A 24,790-nucleotide genomic window follows, 5' to 3' on the forward strand; every position below is an offset into this window, starting at 1 on the left:
CTCCCTACGTAAGTTTCTCCAGGCTTGGAAACTGTCCAGCAAGGAGGGAAATGGGACTACTACATCCAAGCATCAGCAGCCAGTGATAAATACAGACCCAAAAGTGAGAAATAATCCGCCAGGCAAAAACAAAGCAAGGAACCACACGTTTAGCAAAGATTAACCAAACCAAAAGAGAATTCCAGAGGCCATCCATCCCATTCTGGAAGGCTCTGAAAGGATGAGGGGAGGGGGGAAGTTTTTAGAGATTGTAGAGCAGTATTCCTCAACTTTGGCTACCTGAAGATGTGTGGACTTCAACTCCCAGAATTCCCCATGGCTGGGGAATTCTGGGAGTTGAAGTCCACACGTCTTCAGGTAGCCACGGTTGAGCAATATTGTTGTTTAAGCCAAGGAGGCACAATGCATGCAGAGGTCATCCTTTGCTGCCACCTACTGGTTAGCACCTGAACAACTCTTCTTCTTTCTTCTACCCTAAGAATCCTTCTCATCGTTCAGGATTTATGTGCCCTGTTTCAGCAAATTTTCAAGGTGTCCCAGAAAATCAGAGGCTTATTCTCAGGTTCCTCCCATAGAGTTAAATCGTCGCCCAACATTCGGCATGAATGTCACAACCTAAGTCCACAACTGGTACCATTTCTATCGTGACAAATGTCACTTGGTGTGACACAGGACGCAGGATGCAATCATTCCAGGTTGGGTCAATATTAGCCTAGATATATGTAGTAAACACAGACTTTAGTGTTCTCACATTCTCAGCTTTCTGTCTTAACAGCGGTTGCAGCATCCTTAGGAAGATAAACCTAGCTAGACCCCCGAGTGTGCACACCGAGAACTGGTTTCATGCCCTTAGTATCCTCCAAATATTTTATTTAACGACCAAAATCGAACTCAAATGAAAGCAGCCTTGCTTCAAAAAAATAGACTGGACAAGCATTTGACCGAGATGATAGAAAGTCTCCTGCCTTCAAGCAGGGGGTTAGACTAGAAGACCTCTGGAGGTCCCTTCCAGCCCTGTGATTTTATGTTCTCTTGAGGTTTAGCTGTCTTTTTTTTAAAAAAATTCAAATATTTCTCTTTCAAGTTATGGTCCTAATCTTGACCTAAAGCCCCAACGCCTTTCTGTTTCCTTTCTGTTACTAAAAATTTATGGACATATCATTGTGGCATCAACTGTTTAAAATCTCCACTGCTCAACTGCTGTGTGTAATTATTACTAAGCCATCGTTCCTCAACACTTTTGATAGATATATTATTACTTCTCCCAAGGCATTGCTTTTTTAAAAAAAACACCAGTGTGGTTTTCGTGTGCGATTCAAAAGCTCAGGGCCATTATTCAAAACTGATATTTACCCCTGACACAACCAAGCTCTGGCACAATGCAATGTGTAGCAGAGAAGGCTACTACGAGTTGTAGCTATCTACCCAAGGGTAAGAAAAGAATTTCACTTATCCAGTTTTAGAAAGTCGGGAAGATGAAAAAAAACGGACATCTCAAAGACTTCCGAGTTACGCCTTCCTGGACTCTCTTGTTCCTTGAAGGTCACAGGTACCACATCTGTTCCCCACCCCCCAAGGTAAACTATGATTAAGTACCCTCTACTTCTGGGTCCCAGAATATGACTTTGTAGTCCACTGAAGGGGTCCTATATGCAGACCTGCGATTGCCTCGTGTTCTTGATGTTATCTTCAGATGGCTTTCCGTGGTCTCACTGTCTTGGGGTTGACCAGCCTAAATCCCCGAAAGGTCCCTCGCCTGTTGCTGATCTCGGCGGAGGGCCGCAAGGCGTGCAGAGGTCAGAATCCGTGTCTGACTCGCCTTCCGCGATGTAAGGTCTGATTTTGGCCACCGCGGTGTAGCAACCATTGTTAAGGATGTCCAAATTTTCTTTGGACTGGGAAATGCTAAAGCCGCTGAAGGACCGCTCCAGTTCCTCATGGTCAACGGACGGGATGGAAATAGAAGTGTCGCTGTCTCTCAGGGCACTTTCGGGGTGTTTAGCGGTCACGTCTTCGTTCTTGGCGTAGTCGGAACTGGCTCGGTTGCCCCCGTTGTAGGCAGATAACGAACGCTCGTGGGAAGGCGGCGGCGGGATTCTAACCAAGGATCCGGGATCGCCAACCGGGGATGACCCATAGTTTGGACGGGGATAGTGCTGCCAAGAGGTGGAGGGTGGACATGAGTTGTTTGGCATCGTTGTGGCTGGCGGGGCAGAGTAATTCTTCTGCCCCATGGAACTGGTCGAGCGTATGATCTTGATAATGCAGCCGTTCTTATCGATGTGTTCCCGGCTATCTTCTGGACTGTGATAGGGGGGTGCTGGTTCAGGCTCTTTGGAACCAAAATAGGCCTCCGTTTCGTTAGGAGTGATGCCCATCCGTTGCATGTAGATGTTGACCAGGAAGTCCAACTTCTTCTCCATGGAGAGAACCTGGGAAATGCCCCACAGATACAATTAGCCAAATCATTTTAGATCTAAGATACCCTGAGATTTAAAGGTCCATAAAGAATCTTGAGGATAGTGGCAAGTTCTCTAAAGGTTAATAACTTCCAGGGTATTGATAAAGGGGAACATTTGTAGCTCAGAGTTGAAATGGGGGGTCCTTGGTGCTCTCTGAGCTGGGAGGTTTCCTTTCAGATGTTTCATTACCCAAACTAGGTAACATCACCAGTGCTAGAAGGGAGGGGTACTTGTGGTGAGGAGGAGAAGGAAGAAGAAGAGGAGGAGGTGGTGGTGGTGGAGGAGGACGAGGAGGAGGAAGAAGAGGAGAAGGAGGTGGTGGAGGAGGAGAAAGGGGGGAGGAGGAGGAGGAAGTGGGGAGGAGAAGGAGGTGGAGGAGGAGGAGAAAGGGGGAGGAGAAGGAGATAGTGGTAGAGGAGGAGGAGAAAGGGGGAGGGGAGGAGGAAGTGGGGAGGAGGAGGAGAAGGGGAGGAGGAGGAGGTGGTGGTGGAAGAGGAGGAGAAAGGGGGAGGAGGAGGAGCAGGGAAACAGGAAACGGAGCGGCCGGCACAAGGGAAGGAGAAGGAGCAGGGAAACGGGAAATGGAGCGGCTGGCACAAGGGAAGGAAGAGGAGCAGGGAAATGGGAAACAGAGTGGCCGGCACGAGGAGAGGAGGAGGAGGAGGAGCAGGGAAATGTGAAACAGAGTGGCCGGCATGAGGGAAGGAGGAGCAGGGAAATGGGAATCAGAGCGGCCAGCACGAGGGAAGGAGGAAGAGCAGGGAAACGGAACGGCCGGCACGAGGGAAGGAGGAGGAGCAAGGAAATGGAGCGGCTGGCACGAGGGAAGGAGGAGGAAGGAGCAGGGAAATGGGAAACAGAGCGGCTGGCACAAGGGGAGGAGGAGGAGCGGGGAGAAGAAAAAGGGAAAGTGGCCTTCTCCTTCCATTGTGCCGGCTGCTCTGTTGCCCATTTCTCCATTGCAGTGCAGTGCCCAGGATCCACTTTGATAGCGGTGTTTGTGTGTAATTAACAACCGGTTCGCCTGAACCAGTGTGAACCGATTGAATCCAACCACTGCCCCATTTCATCCCCATTTCAATATATTTCAACCATTACAATGTAGAAACTGGGTTTTTTATTTGTTTGTTTATTAAAATTTACATAGACGCCCAGCTCACTCTCAGTGACTTTAGGTGGCTTATAAAGATTAAAAACCCAATATAAAAACAATAAAAAAGCAATAAAACACCCCCCCCCCATATCCTGGTGACAAATGAGCCATTTGAGGGGCTCCATCCCACTCTGGGGTTCCCAGACTCATTGGCAAAACCACTTCCAACTGTAGGGCCTCATGAACAAGGATCCAAGTGGAGGCCAATCTTTTTTCCACAAGGATAATAAAGGAGGGAGCCACCATAGAAAAGGCCCTTCTTCTTGGTCCCCCTAGATTAGTGGTCACCCACTGGTGGTCCATGATAAATTTTTTGTGGCCTGCAGAAAAATTATTTGCATTTTTTTATATTGTACTAAATACTATTTATCTTTTTAAAAAATTCATATTGGTGGTCCATGGGATTTAAAATTATAAATTTAGTGGACCCTGAGGTCCCAAAGGTTGGCGACCCCTGCACAAGATGGACCTCCTTAGGAGAGGTCAAGATTGAATCGCTTTGCTTCTTTCAAACCTTAATGCTATTCAACTTGCCAATGAACTAGGGAGAGGGAAAGGTGAAACCGAATGCTGAAAATGTGTGCATAGGCCATGAGAGCCTGGCAGCCATCAAGGTCACCACTGCAGGTGCCTGAGAAGGAGGTGGACTATTCCCATAACAAAAAGATGTCTCCTAATTGGACGATGTTATCACTCAGGGTGGGGAGAAACGGAAGCTATTGTTTAACTAGATAAACTAGCATTTGCATGGGAAAACCAGAGCTGGTTTTGATTCTTCAGTACCAAAATGGTGTATCCAATAAAGTTTTACTTTGGGGAATTCAAAGCTCCTGAAGGTGTTTACTTGTTTTGGTTGCATTAGTTGACAGGATACCTGTTAACTTCCCCTGCCTCCCTGGTCTGATGTTCCTAGAAAAGACGATCCTGTTCTGACCCAGCTCCCCAAACACGACAAACTCTTTGTATTTAAATCACCGATTCCTTTATTAGGACCGCCAGCAGCCGAGACAAAAGATTAATCTCTCACCTCAGGCTAACAAGTCTGTCCCGCAGGGAGACAAATAGTTGTCTGCCACATCTATTCATCTCCACCCCCTGCCTTTTATCCCCAGAGCTACGGTGGGGTTTTGCTAGCAGTGGTGGCTTTTCCATCCCAAGGATCAGCCCACGGATTTCCACTGCTCTCCTCTCCTCTGCCTTCTGCGCATCGGTGCGTCAGGCACTGGGCCCAGCTGTTCCTCCTCTTCCTCATTAGCCACCTCTAGACCTGGGGGCTGTTGACTCTCCATCTGAGGGCTGACGGATGGCCCAGGCTCCACCACTGTCTCTCTCTCTCTCTCTCTCTGACAGGTCCATTCCTTCTCCCCCCTCGGAGCTGTTCTGACTGAGGCTTCCTTAACAAGCAAGAAGCAGCGTCTTGGCCCCAGCAAACTCCTTTTTATTAACACGACTGTGAATTCCTTTCATTCACAGTCAGCAAGGCTTAGCAAACAGTCTTTCAGAGGAATATTTATCAACACGAACCTTATCTCATTTGGCGAGCTGCCAAATAACCAGTTCCAAATGCAGGGCGAGGCAAAACTTGGCACAGGGTCTCTTATAGTTACAAACAGAACTTTTCTCTCTTGACACGACGGAATGAACTTACTGTTTCCTGCAAAAACCCACTCCCCGTTCGCTCCTCTTATGTTTCCTATAGCCACACCTTGGAGGTGTTTCCTATCACCTCCAAGATGTGGCTTTACTCTTAATCCGACCCTCCTTTCTTAAATGTTCTTGTGTTCTGGCAGCTTTGTGCATGCTCACACTGGGAACAGGCTCCAGCTGTTACTCTGCCTCGCTGCTGTCTAGCTCCCTCTCTGCCTCCGACGCAGAGCCCTCGTCTGAGCTTTCCTGAGCCCTCAGGACTGGCTTATGTTCCTCTTCAACTTCCTCACTGTCCAACTGCTGCCAGCTCAGCAGGCTGACAGCAGGTGACAACAGAAGTTCTCAGGTTGCCTTCATGCTGACCCTGACTCTCACGCAGCCTCCTCATCTGAGTCAGCTGCTGGAGGAACTGGCGGCCGACAAGCCACAACAGGTCCTCCAAAGAACCTGGCCTTTAGCCAGGTAGGGCTTTCAGAGAGACCGCCTGCTGCCAATTACCTCCCAAAGACCCGTCAGATCACACAGGGTCGGCCTCCTCCGGGTTCCGTCCACCAGCCAATGCCATCTGGCTACTACCCGGGGGAGGGCCTTCTCTGTAGCAGCTCCGGCCCTTTGGAATGAACTCCCCGCGGAGATCCGGACCCTCACCTCTCTCCAGGCCTTCCGGAAAGCCGTCAAAACCTGGCTGTGCCGGCAGGCCTGGGGTTGATGAGTTCCCCTCCCCTCTCGACTGGTATGGCTGTGTGATTTTCGTGTATTTTAATTATGTGTACTGTTGTTTATGTTCCCTTTCCCCTTTGAGTTGTTCGCCGCCCTGAGTCCCTCCTGGAGAAGGGTGGCATACAAATAAACCAAAACTGAAACTGGAAAAAAAAACCTGAAACTTCAAGTGGCAATCAGCACCTTGATTTGGTCCCGGAAGCAAATCAGCAGCCAACGAAGCTCCCGCAGGAGGGAGGACACCTAATGTAGGGATCGTACCTGTTTTTCCACCTTGCCAAGTCTGCCCATCATACTCGGGTCTTCTGGAAGTTCTCCTTCGGCTGAGCCTTTGGTGCGGTCTTTGTCTGTCAGCGATGGTCCACGCCCCACGATCTGGTCAACTCTGTGGAAAGCGTAGGTCCCACCCAGGAAAAAAACCCCCCAAAAAAGTAATAATCAAATGAGCAAGCTACAGTCAAACACATCAGCTCTCGCCGTCCTTATCTTCTGGATGTTAAAACATATATTCCACCAGCTTTTTCTTGTCTAATCATTAGGCAAGTACAGGTAGTTCTCAACTTACGACCATAGTGGGGGGCCCAAATTTCCTATTGCTAAACAAGGCGAACGTCCATTGAGTTGCGCCCCGTTTTACAACCTTTTTTGCCACCGTTCTAAAGCGAATCACCTTGAAAGTGTTTTAAGTGAATCTGGCTTCCACCACTGACTTTGTTTATTGGAAGCCAGCTGGGAAGGTCGCCAATGGTGATCAGAGGAACTTGGGACAATGCAATTGTCATAAATGTATTCCAGTTGTCGAGTGCCCGAATTGTGATCATGTGACTATAGAGACACTGCAAAGGTCATAAGTATTAAAATCGGGCATAAGTTGCTTTTTTCAATGCAGTTGCAACTTCGGTTACTAAATGAATGGTTGTTAAGTTAAAGGCTACCTGTATTCCACCAGCTTTTCTTGTCCAATGGTTTAACAGAAATACCATCAGGGAAATAAGTAGTTATTCAGATGCAAAGTAATACATCCCTTTATTTTTTGCTTGCATTTTATAGTTCAAATCACCCTTGTTTCCCTTTCTAGAGCTTAAATCTGGCACAATATGCACAGTAAATTTGCCCCTTGCCATCATACCTGCATCGTGTTCCCAAATCGTCTTTAGATTTGGCCTCTATTTATTTAACTTAGATTGCATGGCTCATTTTAAGTGTTAGAAATAACCAAGAAAGAAAACCTGGAACATGGCTAGTTTTTATTTCATGTCACAGTTCTAAAATAAGTAACACAGAGACACACACAGACACACACACACACACACACACAGAAATAAATAAATTTGGAAGTTCAAATAAGTAATACTATTTACTTGACATTGCTGGTATGCGATAAGGATAGTTAGTAATTCCGGATCAACATTGTTGGTTTCCAAAAACTGAATCTCACACTGTATTCTTCTAGGGGAAAAAATGATTTTCAAAACGGTGAAAATATACGGTGAAACGGTATACATTATCTGCAATATGATCCAAAGCTATTTTGTTTCTCACGATCCTTTTTGCTTTTTCACATGGCCACATATCCTAAACATTCATGGTTTTTTAATCGTTTGTATTATGGGGTGGGTGGGAATGAAACCTAACTTTTTGCACTATTATCTAAGACGGGAAAGAAAGTTTTTTTTAACCCAGTATGCTTGCATATTCAACTTATAATGCCCTTCAATTAATACAAATACATCAGTGTTTTTCAAGCATTGTAACTTGAAGATGTGTGGACTTCAACTCCCAGGATTCCTCAGTCAGCCATGCTGGCTGGGGAATTCTGGGAGTTGAAATCCACACATCTTCAAGTTGCTAAATTTGACAAATGCTAAGAGTCTACTGTCTTCCATGAATAAGCCAGCTTGAATCTTAGTTTTGCCTAAGAGTTTATGGTTTGAATCCTTAGCCTTTTCATGAAACTACAATTCATAAGGTAAAGGTTTACCTTGCACATATGTGCCAGTCATTCTTGACTCTAGGGGGCGCTGCTCATCTCCGTTTCAAAGCCAAAGAGCCAGCGCTGTCCAAAGATATCTCCGTGGTCCTGTGGCTGGCATGTCTAAAAGCCAAAGGCGCACGGAACGCTGTTACCTTCCCACCAAAGGTGGTTCCTATTTTTCTACTTGCATTTTTACGTGCTTTCGACTAGGTTGGCAGAAACTGGAACAAGTAACAGGAGCTCACTCCATTATGCAGTGCTAGGGATTTGAAACGGCAAACTGCCGACCTTTCTGATCCACAAGCTCAGCATCTTAACCACTGAGCCACTGCATCCCTTTTCATAAGCTCTATTTAATAATAATAGCAATAGCACTTAATCTTAGATTTATATACCAGTGCTCTACAGCCCTCTCTAAGTGGTTTACAGAACATATTGCCCCCAAAAATCTGGGCCCTCATTTTGCCCACCTCAGAAGGATGGGAGGCTGAGTCAACCTTGAGCCTGGTGAGATTTGAACTGCCAAATTGCAGTCAGCCAGCAGTCAGCAGAAGTAGCCTGCAGTACTGCACTCTAACCACTGCGCCACCGGGGCTCATAACAAGGCTAAAAGGGGCAATTATAGAATCGACATATCCTATCTCCAAAAATGAAAGGATGCAAGAAATGAGGAATGGTAAGCCATTAACATATAAACAGATTCCCCAATTTTGGCCATAAACAATTACAAGTAATTCTTACTACAAGGATTTAGTTCAGGAAATGAAATTCCTGAAAACCACAAAGTGATAAATGCTAAGAAATAATTACTGGTTTTAATGAAAAGATGAAGAATTACAAAGAGCTATCAGCCCACTTGAAAAAAAAAATTTTTTAGTGAACAATTCAAGAAATGGTTAAAAGAGGAAGATACAGTTTTGCTCTCCAGATCTGAGCTTATAAATTATCTGAAGGTGAGACTTTAAGTTGAGGTCATCTGTCATTTTTCTTAACTATGATAGATAAAACAAAAATTGCTCTAAATTCTTTAGAGATGTAGGAATACAAATAAGAATCAGTAAAAATCAGCAGTCATGTCCTTTTTCGAATAAGGTAAAGGTTCCCCTCGCACATATTTGTTAGTCGTTCCTGACTCTAGGGGGCGGTGCTCATCTCCATTTCAAAGCCAAAGAGCCAGCGCTGTCCGAAGACGTCTCCATGATCATGTGGCCGGCATGACTAAATGCCAAAGGCGTATGGAACGCTGTTACCTTCCCACCAAAAGTGGTTCCTATTTTTCTACTTGCATTTTTACCTGCTTTCGAACTGCTAGGTTGGCAGAAGCTGGGACAAGTCACGGGAGCTCACTCCGTTACGCGGTGCTAGGGATTAGAACCACCAAACTGCCGACCTTTTTCTGATCAACAAGTTCAGCGTCTTAGCCACTGAGCCACCGTGCCCCTCTCAAAAATCTTAATTAGCTCTGGTCAATTTTACTTTTGCATAATGTGCCAGAATTGTACATGTAGACTTATAAAAACCATAAATGACAATAACCAGGAATAAAAACCAAAAACAAACCAGTATATTCATCATTCGATAATAAAAATATGTTGGTCTGGAACAGAATATAAATAGTAGTTCTTCCACAGCTCTGGAGCAAAGGCGACCGTTCCATGCACAAGGCGTGAATGAGTTATGAGTTCGAAGTCAGGCAAGGAAAGGGGGGGGGAAATGGATTAAAAATGTGAAATGTTTATGAACACCTTGAAAAACTAAAAGCAAGGGAAGGGTCAAGTCATCTGGCTGTTTTAAGTCATATCAAATTGCCTTACTCGGGCAGAATGATGCTCAGAAATGTGTATGCAGATCCTTTGAAAGAGCTGTGTCCCCTCTTTGGCTCATTAAAGCAGCTGTATCTTGTTTATTGGCAACATCTGTCTACTGTGGCAAGCATTTGGTCCCCAGACTCACGTGTCTGCCTCATGAACAGCTTCCAGGAAGCGAGATGTCTGTGTGTATGGCTGACATGGGATGTGCAAATCTTTCAGAAAAGCTGTATCTTCTCTTTGACTCATTAAAGCAGCTGTGTATTATTTATTTGTTGGCAATATCTGTATATCTATATGCTATTGCAAGTATTTGGATTCCAGGCTCAATGTCTGCTTCATGAAATAGCTTTCAAGAAGCAAGGTGTATACAAGACAACGCCATGGGCTGTGCAAATCCTTCAAAAGAGCTGTGTCTTCTCTTTGACTCATTAAAGCAGCTGTGTCTTCTTTATTTGTTGGCAATATCTGTATATCTATATACTATTGCAAGCATTTGGATTCCAGGCTCAATGGCTGCTTGATGAAATATCTTTCAAGAAGCAAAGTGATATACCTACATGTCAATGGCATGGGCTGTGCAAATCCTTCAAAAGAGCTCTGTCTTCTCTTTCACTCATTAAAGCAGCTGTGTGTTATTTATTTGTTGGCAAAATCTGTATATTGTGGCAAGCATTTGACCTCCAGGCACAGATGGCCGCTTCATAAATAGCTTCTAGGAAGCGAGATGGTTATACATGTCAATGTTCAAGGGCTGTGCAAATCCTTTGAAAGAGTGACGTCCCCACTTTGACTCATTAAAACAGCTGGGATTTATTTATTTGTTTATTTATTTTGCAATATCTATATACTATTGCAAGCATTTGGACTCCAGGCTCAACGGCTGCTTGATGAAATAGCATTCAAGAAACAAGGTGGCATACATGTCAATACCATGGGCTATGCAAATCTTTCAAAAGAGCTATGTCTTCTCTTTGACTCATTAAAGCAGCTGTGCATTATTTATTTGTTGGAAAAATCTGAATATAGGGGCAAGCACCAAACAGGCTCTATGGCTGCTTGATGAAATAGCTATCAAGAAGCAAAGTGATATACGTACGTGTTAATACCATGGGCTGTGCAAATCCTTCAAAAGAGCTATGTGTTCTCTTTGACTCATTAAAGCAGCTGTGCATTATTTATTTGTTGGAAAAATCTGGATATAGTGGCAAGCACCAAACAGGCTCTATGGCTGCTTGATGAAATAGCTTTCAAGAAGCAAAGTGATATACGTACGTGTTAATACCATGGGCTGCGCAAATCCTTCAAAAGAGCTATGTCTTCTCTTTGACTCATTAAAGCAGCTGTGCATTATTTATTTGTTGGAAAAATCTGGATATAGTGGCAAGCACCAAACAGGCTCTATGGCTGCTTGATGAAATAGCTTTCAAGAAGCAAAGTGATATACGTACGTGTCAATACCATGGGCTGCGCAAATCCTTCAAAAGAGCTATGTCTTCTCTTTGACTCATTAAAGCAGCTGTGCATTATTTATTTGTTGGAAAAATCTGGATATAGGGGCAAGCACCAAAGAGGCTCTATGGCTGCTTGATGAAATAGCTTTCAAGAAGCAAAGTGATATACATACATGTCAATACCATGGGCTGTGCCAATCTTTCAAAAGAGCTATGTCTTCTCTTTGCCTCATTAAAGCAGCTGTGCATTATTTATTTGTTGGAAAAATCTGAATATAGTGGCAAGCACCAAACAGGCTCTATGGCTGCTTGATGAAATAGCTATCAAGAAGCAAAGTGATATACGTACATGTCAATGGCATGGGCTGTGCCAATCTTTCAAAAGAGCTATGTGTCCTCTTTGACTTATTAAAGCAGCTGTGCATTATTCATCTTTTTTTTTCTTTGCAATATCCATATACTATTGCAAGCCTTTGGATTCCACGCTCACATGGCTGCTTCACGTCCACCTTCCAGGAAGAGAAGTGACTGGGCAACGTCAACACACAAAAAAGCCTGAAGCAGCTTCTATATAACATCTGGACATGCCTCAAAAAAAGAGATCCAGCTGCTTTGATGTTTAAAAGGGTGCTTTCTACGCACATCTGTGCATTGCAAAGCTTTTTTTTTTTAAACCCAATTACTTAGACCTATATTTGTTCTGGCCCTTGACCATAAATGAGATTTGTGGCGGACGTTATCTGTATTTATCACCATTTTATTTGGAAGCATAATGGGAAGGGGACAATTGCACAGCTTCACAGAATTAACTAGGCTGTGGCTAATAGTAGAGGAGCTGCATTGCTTTCCCTTTACTATGCATGTTAAGTAGCCTCTCTTGGGTGCCATTTGCGGTCATGAGATTTTTATCTTTGAAGGTTAGACGTTTCACTGCAAAACATGGGGCCAGCAAGGATCAGGCTGACAGATACAACTAATCTCATTTCCACAGTAAAAGAAAAAAAGGCACCAGAAAGATCTCTAAAGAAACACCTCTAAAGGTCTTCTATTACCTTTTAAGATCCTCGAAATGAGTGGTCACCAACCGGGGGTCCGTGGACCACTGGGGGTCCGCGAGAAAATTTCAGCGGTCGGCAGAAAAATGATTGGCATTTTTCATATTGCACTAAATCAGGGCTCCTCAACCTACGGCCCCAGGGATGGATACGTGCAATGAACGCTTGTGTTGCTGCAGAGAGTTGGGGTCCTTTTTTGCAGGTTGGACAGAAGGGAGGGACAGAAATTCCGGCTTGGGGTCTGCTTCAGCCTCCTGGTGGGGGGCTTTGGGTGAAGGCTGGAGGGAAGAGCCGCTGGTGGCGAAGAGCCAGAAGGTCTCATTCCAGGGGGACTGCATCATGGCCTGGAACTGAGCCGAGGTGGCGCAGTGGTTAGAGTGCAGTACTGCAGGCCACTTCAGCTGACCACTAACTGCAGTTCGGCGGTTCAAATCTCACCGGCTCAGGGTTGACTCAGCCTTCCATCCTTCCGAGGTGGGTAAAATGAGGACCCAGACTGTGGGGGCAATATGCTGACTCTGTAAACCACTTAGAGAGGGCTGAAAGCCCTATGAAGCGGTATATGTCGAACTGCTATTGCTATTGCTAACTGGCTGACCATCTCAGCCCACTGAACCTCCAGGCACCAATACCTGGCCTTGCACTCCCGCAGGTCTTCCGTCTGCTTGGAAAGCCTATTCTCCTAGTCCTCAGTGAGGTGCTTCTGCTGAGCCTCCTTCTCGGTCCGATCCAATTTGAACTGAGCCAGCTGTTTTGCCAACTCTTTCTCATGGTGGCTGCTTAGCTCCAACAACTGCTTCCTGTTGGGGCCCTAAGGAGCCCATGTGGGCAGGCTAGGAGTGGCTGGGAGGGGAGGGGCGAGTAGAGCCTGGCAAAGTGCCCCTCGGTGTGAGTGACATCAGGCTGGCCACACCCACCCAGTCACATGACCACTTAGCCACGCCCACCCAGCTGGTCATTAGGCAGATCATATTGGTGGTCTGCAGGATTTAAATTTATTTATTTATTTGTTTGTTTGTTTGTTTGTTTGTTTGTTTGTTTATTTATTAGACTTATATACCGCTTCGTAGGGCTTTCAGCCCTCTCTAAGCGGTTTACAGATTTTTTTTAGCAAATTGCGTCAGCAACTTGCCCCCACAGTCTGGGTCCTCATTTCACCCACCTCGGAAGGATGGAAGGCTGAGTCGACCTTGAGCCGGTGAGATTTGAACCGCTGAACTGCAGATCACAGTCAGCTGAAGTGGCCTGCAGTACTGCACCCCTAACCACTGCGCCACCTCGGCTCTATAATTAAAATTAAGAATTTAGTGGTTCCTGAAGTCCAAAAGTGGCATTCTCCCTTAAGTTCCCTGAGATACTGTATGATTAAATAAAAGGCAGTAAAATAGCATTTCTTCTATTCCTGTGAATGCATTTCTCTACTTTTCTTTTGACAAGAAGGAATGGATGGAAGCTTATCAAAGAGAGCTCCAGCCTAAAATTAAGGAGAAATTTCCTGACAGTGAGAACAATTACCATGTTTTCACGAAAATAAGACAGGGTCTTATTTTCTTTTGACCCCCGAAATGAGCACTTGGGTTTATTCTCAGGGAGGTCTTATTATTTTTGAGGTGCAGGAGACGGCGAGCGTGGTCACCTCACGGCTGCTGCTGTGTTGCACAATTTTTGAGGAGGGCTTATTTAAGCGCATGCGCTCAAAAGCCCAATTGGGCTTATTATCCAGGGAGGCCTTATTTTCAGGGAAACAGAATAATCAGTGGAACAACTTGCCTCTCCAGAGGTTGTGGGTGCTCCAACACTGGAGGTTTTGAAGAAGAGATTGGACAACCATTTGTGTGAAATAATATAGGGTCTCCAGCTTGAGCAGGGGGTTGGACTAGAAGACCTCCAAGGTCCCTTCCAACTCGGTTACGCTGTGATTCTGTTTAATTGGTGTGATTTTGTTCTGATGCACTCCTGTCAATCAAACAACGGCATTTGATTGCACCCTGATCGATCTCCACTGAACGCATGAAGGACAACAAGTTTTCTCTACATCGCCATCCTTTGAAATAATGCTTTTCTTTCTTTGAAATGATATCGGAAAGAAATGCGGGCTGCGACACAATGCATTTTTTTAATCCCTCATGCTACATTACACTCCATGCTTCCAGGAACATGCAAAGAACAACATCTGTGTATCCGGCCTCTGCCAAAAAGCAGTTAGCAAAACCCAAAATTGCTCGAAATTGATGCCCAGCCAAGAGAGGAAAAAAGAGAGGAAAAAAAAGAAAGAAAGATCAATGGTTTTTTTTTTTTTCTTAATGAAGAGCCGGGAAATGATGTATGTCCTTTTCGAATAACTTGTCTTCTGAACATAGCCTAGGCCATGGGTCAGCAACTCGCAGCTCTGGAGCCGCATGTGGCTCTTTCATCCAACTACTGCGGCTCCCTGTCACTAGTCAGCACCATAATATTTAGAGGAGCTTCTGGTTTTGGGGGCGGGGGGAGCAGGGCACACCAGAAGGCGACTCTACAGCAAGGGGTGGGTGTTTCCCGATAAGCCGAAGGGTCCCCCTGGTGGGGGGGAGAGGTGGTTAATTTTGTTATGTTAACTTTTATGTTATTCTCTTTTTAGGAAACCTTTCTCTTCTGAGGAGAGGCCGCCTGTCAGGCCTGCAGTCATATTCCTTTTAGGATCTTTGGCCTGCCACACTCTCTCTCTTTCTTTACTATGCTGTTTCATTAGTGGGGAATTGGGAAGGGGAATCGTAAGGAGTAGAATGTGTGTTGTCAAAATAAAACATTCCTTTCTAGAAGCCCAAGGTCATTCTTTGTCTCCGCACCTCTGCCCTAACAGGAAACAGATGGATGGAAATGCCAGCATGGCAGAGGAAGATTGGACCATGTGATGGACTTGTGGGTGTGGGGCTAAGGGTTTGAACTTTCAACTGGGTGGGAAACTCCGGAAGCCTTCAGATTCGGGTTTCCACAGATTGTACCAACATGTCTCTCTTATTAAATTGGAACTTTGAAGAAAGCTATGCCTTTGACTCTGATTTAATTCTGGATGATATTTGGAACGCTGACAGCGGGTTTTCCGGTCAGCTCCACAATTGATAGGGCTTTTGGTTAGGACAGGTAGAGGAAAGATGATGCCGGGCTAGGAGGAGACTCTATGGTGGGGAAACAGGACTTCCAGTCGGCTCCAGAATTGAACGGGGGCTTCCAGTTAGGACCTTTGTGGCTCTTTAGTTTTTAAGGTTGCCGACCTCTGGCCTAGGCACAGGATCCAGTCCCTTTTGTCCATCAAAGGCTGCACAAATGTTCCCCAATTTGCCTTTGATGGGCCGTCAAAACATTGTAATACAAAACGGCAGCATAGTAATAGTGTAATCCCTGTTTATATTTATTTATTGTACGTTGATCTTGTCCCTCCTCTAAGGAGCTTTTCAAAATGAATAGCTATTTTTTAAGTTAGCTATTAATAATGAGGTCCTTGGTACTCTCTGAGCTTGGTTTTGTTTTGTTTTTTTTAGCAGATGTATCAGGGAGAAGGAGGAGGAGGAAGAGGAGGAGGTGGGGAAGGAATAGGAGGAGAAGAATAGGAGAAGAGGAGGCGGGGAGGAGGAGGGGTGAAGGAGAAGAGGAGGAGGAGGGGAGGAAAAGAGAGGAGGTGGAGAGAAGGAGGATGGGAAGAAGTGGAGAAGGGGGAGGAAGGGGGAGGGGGAAAGGAAGGAGGAGTGGAAGAAGAGGGGAAGGAGGGGAGAGGGGAGGGGAGGAAGAGGAGGAGGTAGGGAAGAAGAGGGGGAGGAGGGCAGGGGGAGGAAGAGAGGAGGAGGGGAAGAAGTGGAAGAGGAGGGGAGGAAAAGGAGGAGGAGGGAGGAAAAGGAGGTGGAGAGGAGGAGTAGATAGGAAGAGGAGGAGGAGGAGGGGAAGAAGTGGAAGAGGAGGGGAGGAAAAGGAGGAGGAGGGAGGAAAAGGAGGTGGAGAGGAGGAGTAGATAGGAAGAAGAGGAGGAGGGGGGGAGGAAGAGAGAGGAGGTGGCGAGGAGGAGGATGGGAAGAAGTGGAGAAGGAGGAGAAAGGGGGAGGGAAGGGAGGAAAAGAAGGAGGAGGGGAAGAAGAGGGGAAGAAGGGGAGGAAAAGGAGGAGGAGGGAGGAGGAGGGGGTGTAGAGGAGGAGTAGATGGGAAGAAGAGGAGGAGGAAGGGAGGAAGAGAGAGGAGGTGGAGAGGAGGAGGATGGGAAGAAGTGGAGAAGGAGGAGGAAGGGAGGAAGAGAGAGGAGGTGGAGAGGAGGAGGATGGGAAGAAGTGGAGAAGGAGGAGGAAGGGGGAGGGAAGAGAGGAAAAGAAGGAGGAGGGGAAGAAGAGGGGAAGGAGGGGAGAAAGAGGAGGAGGTGGGGAAGAAAAGGGGGAGGAGGGGAGGGGGGAGGAAGAGAGGAGGAGGGGAAGAAGTGGAAGAGGAGGGGAGGAAAAGGAGGAGGGAGGAAAAGGAGGTGGCGAGGAGTTGATGGGAAGAAGAGGAGGGGAGGAAGAGGAGGAGGGGGAGGAGGAGGAGAGGAGGAGGAGGACAATGACTATGGGGTCCTTGCTGCTCTCTACACTTGGTTGTTGTTTTCTTGCAGATCTTTCATTACCCAACCAGATAACATCATCATGGCTCTAAGGGAGTGGGATTTGCTCTCTGTTTATGTACTAGTGAGTTATGATTAATTATACTAGTGGATTATTATTATCACTTATTAATTACATTGAAAGGGGGAACTACCTTGCTGGATTTTAGCAAGAAGGACTGGGGAAAAAAAATAGCACACTATTTTATCCTTAACAGTACATTCATGCTTTCCAACCAAATGAGTCACACCATGTCCTCTCTCCTTTTATTATTTGAGGTACAGTAGTCCTCAACTGATGGTTCTAATTGAGCCCAGAATTATGCTTCTAAGTTGTTGTTGGTTGTAAGTCGAGGCATCGTGTAACCAGATGGAATTTTACAACATTTTTGCAGTGGTCATTAAAACCTTTGGTCATAGATCGAAGTCATGGCAACTGGACAGTTTTTCTTTGTGGTTTGAAACATTTAGCTGCAAAAGTTACTCAGTGAAACGTTTCAAACCAAAAAGAAAAGAAGTCCAGATATTAGGACTCAACTTCCAAACTTTTGACTAGTTACAAATCTTCCCCGATATATTTTAGTATCGTTGTACAGACTCTTCTCACCTACAGCCACAATGGAGCGCAACATTTCTGTTGCTAAGCGAGACAGCGCCCTATTTTAGGACCTTCCTTGCCACAGTTGTTAAGTGAATCACTTGCACATATGTGTTAGTCATTCCTGTCTCTAGGGGGCGGTGCTCATCTCCATTTCAAAGCCGAAGAGGCAGCACTGTCTGAAGACGTCTCCATGGTCATGTGGCCGGCATGGCTAAACTCCGGAGGCGCACAAAATGCTGTTATCTTCCCACCAAGGTGGTTCCTATTTTTCTACCTGCATTTTTACATGCTTTCGAAGTGCTAGGTTGGCAGAAGCTGGGTCAAGTAACAGGAGCTCACTCCGTTAGGCGGCGCTAGGGATTCGAACCGCCGAACTGCTGACCTTTCTGATCGACAAGCTCAGTGTCTTAGCCACTGTGTCCCTTAGGACTACCTGTAATGGGACCCAATTGTTCTCTCTCTCTCTCTGCAGGAACGGCTTTTATGGATGCCAAGGCTGTATTTCATAGTGATAGACACTACAGAGGCTAAATGCATTCCATGCATAAAAAATGATCTCAACATCATAAAAATCAGATTATTGCAGAAGTGCTCCTGGCCGTGTCTAAGGCGGCATGGTGTGAAGACCCATCTTCAGTGCCTTTAAAAATAAAAAAAAATTAAGCAGATCCAGGAGAGCAAGCCATTCGGGGGGTGGGGGGGGCGATGAAATCAGCAGGATGTGATCAAGAGCATCTCTGAACATGGCATGAAAAGATTCTGCGGGAAGCATGTGAGAAGCTCAGAACAAACATTGCCTCTGTCCTAACCTAGGCGAGTATTGGGGCGATCCTTTGGCTGAATACTTCTTATGCCGGGGAGTTGAAGAGGGTGGGGGACCCACAATCATATCTATCCTGGCAAAAATAAATCAGAAAAACAAACACACCAGCAAAACACACAATGAAGCAACATGTCGGAGAAAGAATCGGGAACTTTGCAGGGGGAGAAAACTTTCAAAATCGAGAAACGAAAGTGGGGGCATATTACCTCTGCTTAGAAAATTTTTAAAAACAAGTATTCAAACAATCTGATCGTTTAGGATGGTTGTTAAAAAGTGGTGGATTTTTTCAGCGACAATGGAACAATCCTTCTTTGGGAAGGATCCAAAGGAACTCCTTGTGAAAGGAATCACTGGTCAGCAATGAGCAGGCTAAGTATGAACAGACAGGTTGGGAAATGCATGAAAATATTCCATTGCAACAACGACAAAACCCACAACATTGCCCTCCCCTTTCTGAGGAAGGACTCAAGACCGCGCACGGCGCGAAAAATGAAAACGCCGTATTGCTGCCATCCATGGAAAGCACATCAACCCGTTTGGGAAATGAAGTCGCTCAAAGAAAGCCAATATACATATACATGGGGTGGAACAAGAGACAGGAATGACACAACCCGCTTCCAAAAATAGTAAAAAAAAGGGGGGGATAAGGAGAATGCGGAAATGTTATACATGGTTGTAGAATCGGCAGCTGAAATTAAAAGTTGGTTAAAAAGTTGAACGGTCTCTCAGCCCTAGGAAGGAGACCATGGCAAGTCACTTCAGAAAAACCTTGCCAAGAAAACTGCAAGGATTATCGCCAAGAATCATACACTATTGAACGGGGTGGGGGATCTTAACTAGAACTGGGCATTCAGCCAAAAGCACTTAAAATGTAACAAAGCTGAATCAACAAACCAGCCCAGCACTTGCCTGAAGGAAACCATTGAGAAAACTCAGGACAGCCCATAGGAAAAATCCCTGCCTTGCCCTTAAAGGGATTATCCCCAAAAGAATAGAAATCACCTAGCCACAGGAACTCTCTGCCTTGCCCTTGAGAGGATTATCTCCCCAAAATAGAAACTGGACAAAAGAAGTACCTCTTAAGGCAGTCTTCAAATCTTTTGTCCTTGGTTTCTCCCAGCGGGAAGGAACCCACCGGGGAAAAATATTTTTTTCAGCCCTAATGAGGTGCTAATGAGTGAAGCGATCTTCTGATCTTCCATGCTTTGCCTAATGAGCATCTCATTAGGGCTGGAAAAAAGCTTCCAAAAAGCTACATTTGGAGTATAAGATGCACCCAAATTTCCACCATCTTTTAGGGGGGGGGAAGGTGCGTCATACTCTGAAAAATATGGTATATAAAAAAATAAAAATTCCCTTCTCGCCCCTATGGGTGGTCTCGGATCCTGTAACAAAGGCTTGAGAGTTTGAGGATTCTGCGCAAGACCTCTAAGGTTCCTTCCAAATCCGTTATTCTCTTATATACCCCTTACACATGCAGAAATGTTGAATATTGAACACAACAGATAACGGGACAGTGGGGGGTCTTCGAGGCATTTGGGAGCATCCAAAAAAGTCAAAATCGTGCCTGTGATCAAAGCTCCACCTGTTTTTTATTTTCATTTACTTATCAAATTCACGTAGCTGCTCATCTCAGGAGCAAGGGGCTCTGGGTAGTGTTTTTATGTGCACTGCTGATACAAAACATGTAAAATAAGAAGGTGAGCTTTTTCAACACCCACTCTTCATCTTCATCAACGTCTATAAATGTCCCTACAAAGGTGAAAACGGTGAAATCCCCCAGAATCAGAAAATACTACAAGTAGTCCTCGACTTATGACCAAAATTCAGCCCAACATTTCTGTTGCTAAGCGAGACAGTTCAGTGAGTTTTGTCCCATTTTGTGCCCTTTCTTGCCACACATATTAAGTGAATCACTGCAGTTATTAAGTTAGTAACATGATTATTGAGTGAATCTGGCTTCCCCATTGATCTTGCCTATCAGAAGGTCACAAAAATGGATCACGTGACTCCAAGACACTGCAACCATCATAACTACTTGCCAGTTGTCAAGTGACTGACTTTTGATCATATAGTCATGGGGATGCTGCAATGATGTGAAAAATGGTCATAAGTAATTTTTTCAGTGGTAATATAACTTTGAATGGTCACTAAATGAATGGTTGTAAGTCGAGGACTATCTATACTTCCCAGTATATTGTCCAGTTTGGAGAACAATTTACCCAGGCTGATGTTCCTTTTTTTTTTTTTTACAAAAAAATAAACGATATGCCAAATATAATTTCCATTTGTGCTAAAGTCTAGTTCTCACTTCCTGAATATACCCCCAAAGATATAACACTTTCAAGAACAGCCCAATGGAAACCAGAGAAGATGGTCAATCCGCATTCAAACAACCACTTTCACTTCTTCTGATATATTGATCATCTCAACATCGTGTTCCAAAATACCAAACCCTACTTTGGTCAACTACGAGTAATAATGGATACCAGAAGCCACCAGAGATGAAAAAGAGAAGACTTGCCTGGATTGAAGATTTTTGATCCTGGAAAGCATGTCCAGATGTCCTGCTGAATACTGTTCAATGACATCCATCACATCGTACGGCCGCAGACTCTCCTTGAATTTTCGCTTGGAAACCAGGAACCGCATGATGCTAAAGCAGAAAAGCAGAGTGACAAGAAGAAACCCTGCAGTGGTTTATTCTTTCTAACTGTCCATCTGTATTTGGATGGCATCACAAGGGTGACTGGAAATATATTGCTTTAAACCAGTGTTTCTTAATCTGGGCAACTTGAAGACTTGAGGTCCACACGTCTTCAAGTTGCCAAAGTTGAGAAACACTGCTGTAAACAATAATGCTATTAATACCTGATAAAACTGTTAAATGTCCACCTTGCGAGGGAAGTACACCCAAGAATACAGGTAGTCCCCGACTTACAACCATTCATTTATTGACCATTTGAAGTTACAACATCATTGGAAAAAGTGACTTATGACCTTTTCCCAAACTTATAACCATTGCAGCATCCCGAAGATCACGTAATCCGAATGTGGATGCTTGGCAACTGGCATGTGTTTATGACAGTTGCAATGTCATAAAGATCGTCTTTTCTGACCTTCTGACACTGGCAAAGTCAATGAGGAATGCAGGTTCACTTTACAACCGTGTTCCAAATCTAACGACAACGGTGTTTCACTTAAGCACTGTGGCAAACAAGGCTGTGAAATGGGTCAAAGCTCACTTAACAAAACTCTTGCTTAGCAACATAAATTTTGTGCCCAATCGTGATCATAATTCGACGATCTCGACAACCAAATCACACAGTTTGTCCCTGATATTTCTTTCCAAGGCTTTATAACGGAGTACTAACATGTGAAGTATTGGTACCGCTTTATAAAGCCTTAGTAATGCCACACCTGAAATACTGCATCCAGTTTTGGTCACCACAAAAGATGTTGAGACTTTGGAAAAAGTGCAAAGAAGGGCAACTAAGATGATTTAAAGTCTGGAGACAAAAACTTATGAAGAACGGTTGCAGGATTTGGGTATGGCCAGTCTAGAGAAAAGAAGGACTAGTGGGAACATGTTAGCAGTATTCCACTATTTGAGAGGCTGTCACAAAGAGGAGGGGATCGATTTATTTTCCAAAGCACCACAAGGCAAGGCAAGAAAAAAATGGATGGGAATTAATCAAGGAGAGAAGCAACCTGGAATTAAGGAGAAACTTCCTAACAGTCAGGACAATTAACCAGTGGAACAGCTTGCCATCAGAAGTTGTGGGTGCTTCATTACTGGAGGTTTTTAAGCAGGGGTGAAATCCAGCAGGTTCTGGCAGGTTCTAGAGAATCGGTAGCGGAAATTTTGAGTAGTTTGGAGAACAGGCATATGCCACCTCTGGCTGGCCCCAGAGTGGGGTGGGAATGGAAATTTTCAGTGTCCTTCCCCTGGAGTGGGGAGGGAATGTAGATTTTGCAGTATTCTTTCCTCTGCCATGCCCACCAAGCCACGCTCACCAAGCCAGCCAGTAAAAAAGTTTGAATTTCACCCGTTTTTAAGAAGAGATTGGACAGCCATTTTTCTAAATTGGATCTCCTGCTTGAGCAGGGGGGTGGACTAGAAGACCTCAAAGGTCCCATCCAGTTCTATTCTGGTTGTATTGATTGAAATCTTTCCTTCATTTGAGGCCGACACAGTCCCTTATAAATCCTCATTAATAGCAGCGGCCTTTTGAACGCCGCATCCGGTGGTCACGGTTTTACGTAATGTGGACACACAACTTACCACACTGCCCGGATGCTGGCTTTAAGGCCTGGTGTAAGGTCTTCGGTCAGAAATTCACAGTTGCAGCTCTTGTTGTCAGGATCAGGCATGTCTTCTCCAGGGAGGCTTGCTTCTAAGCCAGACGGGAAGAAAGGAGTGAGAAGACAGATATTCAACAGGGAGAACCTCAGACTGGGGCAGATAGAACATAAACACAAATTGGCAAGAAAAGCAGGCAATGAAGGAGATGATTGGTGGGGGGGACATATTTGAGAGACCGCCTTCTGCCAATTACCTCCCATAGACCCATTAGATCCCACAGATTAGGCCTCCTCCGAATTCCATCTGCCGGCCAATGCCGGCTGTCGACCACCCGGAGGAGGGCCTTCTCTGTGGCTGCTCCGGCCCTCTGGAATGATCTCCCTGTGGAGATTCGGACCCTCGCCACCCTTCAGGCCTTCCGTATAGCCGTTAAGACCTGGCTGTCCCAGCAGGCCTGGGGTTGTTGAGTTCCACCCCTACTCAAATTGGTTGTGCTAGTTGTGTTTTTTAAATTGTTTGTATTGTTGTCTTGTTTTTTGTCTTACTTTTTTCTATTTGTTCCCCTCACCTTGGCTTTTGTTCAGCCACCCTGAGCCCCTTTGGAAATAGGGCGGCATACAAGCCGAATAAATCCAATCCAAATCCAAATATTTATGCGCTTTCTGCTGAAAGGTTTATCTGGAGAAGCACTTAGATTTTCACTCGCTGTATTGAATGATCCATTTTGTGGCTTTCCAAAGGCCCCTGGATGGTTTCCAGGATTAAAAGGCATTTAAAAAGTGCCATTTATGGCTGCAAAAAATGCTACATTAAAACGAAGGGAGTTGCATTATCCTAAGGGAAACGAAAGCACACTTAACGTTTTCTTGTGAAATCAGGAATAGAAAAAGGATGTCTTGCCCAGAATGATGTTTTTGTTCCAGACAATACCTACTTTGATAACTCAGGGCCCAGTTAAAAAGGTAAAGATTCCCCTCGGACATATGTGCTAGTCGTTCCTGACTCTAGGGGACGGTGCTCATCTCCATTTCAAAGCCGAAGAGACAGCGCTGTCCGAAGACGTCCCACATGGCCCAGTTAAACAGTGGCAAAAGGATATATTTAGGTTTTGTGTGACGGGGAAGAGAAACATGAGTTAAAGATAAGGAGTTAGAAGATGCAAAGGAAAGTGGAGGAATTGGGTTTACCTGATTTGACATTGTATTTTGCAGCTTGCTACAGGGTAGTCCTCATTTTACAACCACAACTGAGCCCAAAGTTTCTGTTGCTGAATAAGATAGTTGTTAATTTTGTCCCATTTTGCGACCTTCCTTGTCAGTTGTTAAGTGAATAGCAATAGCACTTAGATCAAGGGTGGTATTCACTTACCTTCGCTACCAGTTCGCAAATGTGAGCGTGCGCGCATGCGCTCGCTTCTCTCATGCACGCCCCGTCCGGGCATGTGCTCTGCTTTCCGTGCATGCGCTTTGGCTAAAAGGAGTGCCTAAAAGGGATGGCATAGAACCAGGTGGGGTGGGGTAGGCTGAAGTGGACCACCCACAATTTCTGCTATTGGTTCGGGCAAACCGCTCCGAACAGGCTGAATACCACCTCTGACTTAGATTTATATACCGCTTTGCAATGTTTTACAGCAGGGGTGAAATTCAGCAGGTTCTGACAGGTTCTGGAGAACCGGTAGCGGAAATTTTGAGTAGTTCGGAGAACCGGCAAATATGCTTCTCGCTGGCCCCCGAGTGGGGTGGGAATGGAGATTTTGCAGTATCCTTCCCCTGGAGTGGGGAGGGGAGGGGGCTTTTATAGTCTCCTTCCCCTGCCACGCCTACCAAGCCATGCCCACAGAACCGGTAATAAAACAATTTGAATTGTTTTATTCAAACAATTATAGCAATAGCAATAGCAGTTAGACTTATATACCGCTTCATAGGGCTTTCAGCCCTCTCTAAGCAGTTTACAGAGTCAGCATATTGCCCCCAACAACAATCCGGGTCCTCATTTTACCCACCTCGGAAGGATGGAAGGCTGAGTCAACCCTGAGCCGGTGAGATTTGAACAGACGAACTGCAGAACTGCAGTCAGTTGAAGTACCCTGCAGTGCTGCATTTAACCACTGTGCCACCTTGGCTCACAACTTCTTCACAGCCCTCTCTGAGTGGTTTACAGAATCAGACTTTTGCCCCCAATAATATGGGTCT

At 45.2% G+C, this 24,790-nt stretch overlaps 1 protein-coding gene across 1 annotated transcript in view; it reads right to left on the bottom strand.

Moving 5' to 3' along the window:
* Positions 1–1,709: 1,709 nt before the first annotated feature.
* The window catches only part of KCNQ2 (potassium voltage-gated channel subfamily Q member 2), a 135,462-nt gene continuing 112,381 nt past the window's right edge, over positions 1,710–24,790 (bottom strand). The window contains 4 exon segments of the mRNA XM_032218370.1: positions 1,710–2,432; positions 6,244–6,367; positions 20,817–20,948; positions 22,578–22,689. Coding sequence (XP_032074261.1) covers positions 1,710–2,432; positions 6,244–6,367; positions 20,817–20,948; positions 22,578–22,689 — 1,091 coding nt within the window.

This window comes from Thamnophis elegans, chromosome 5 (assembly GCF_009769535.1).
Source record: "Thamnophis elegans isolate rThaEle1 chromosome 5, rThaEle1.pri, whole genome shotgun sequence".
NCBI lineage: Eukaryota > Metazoa > Chordata > Lepidosauria > Squamata > Colubridae > Thamnophis > Thamnophis elegans.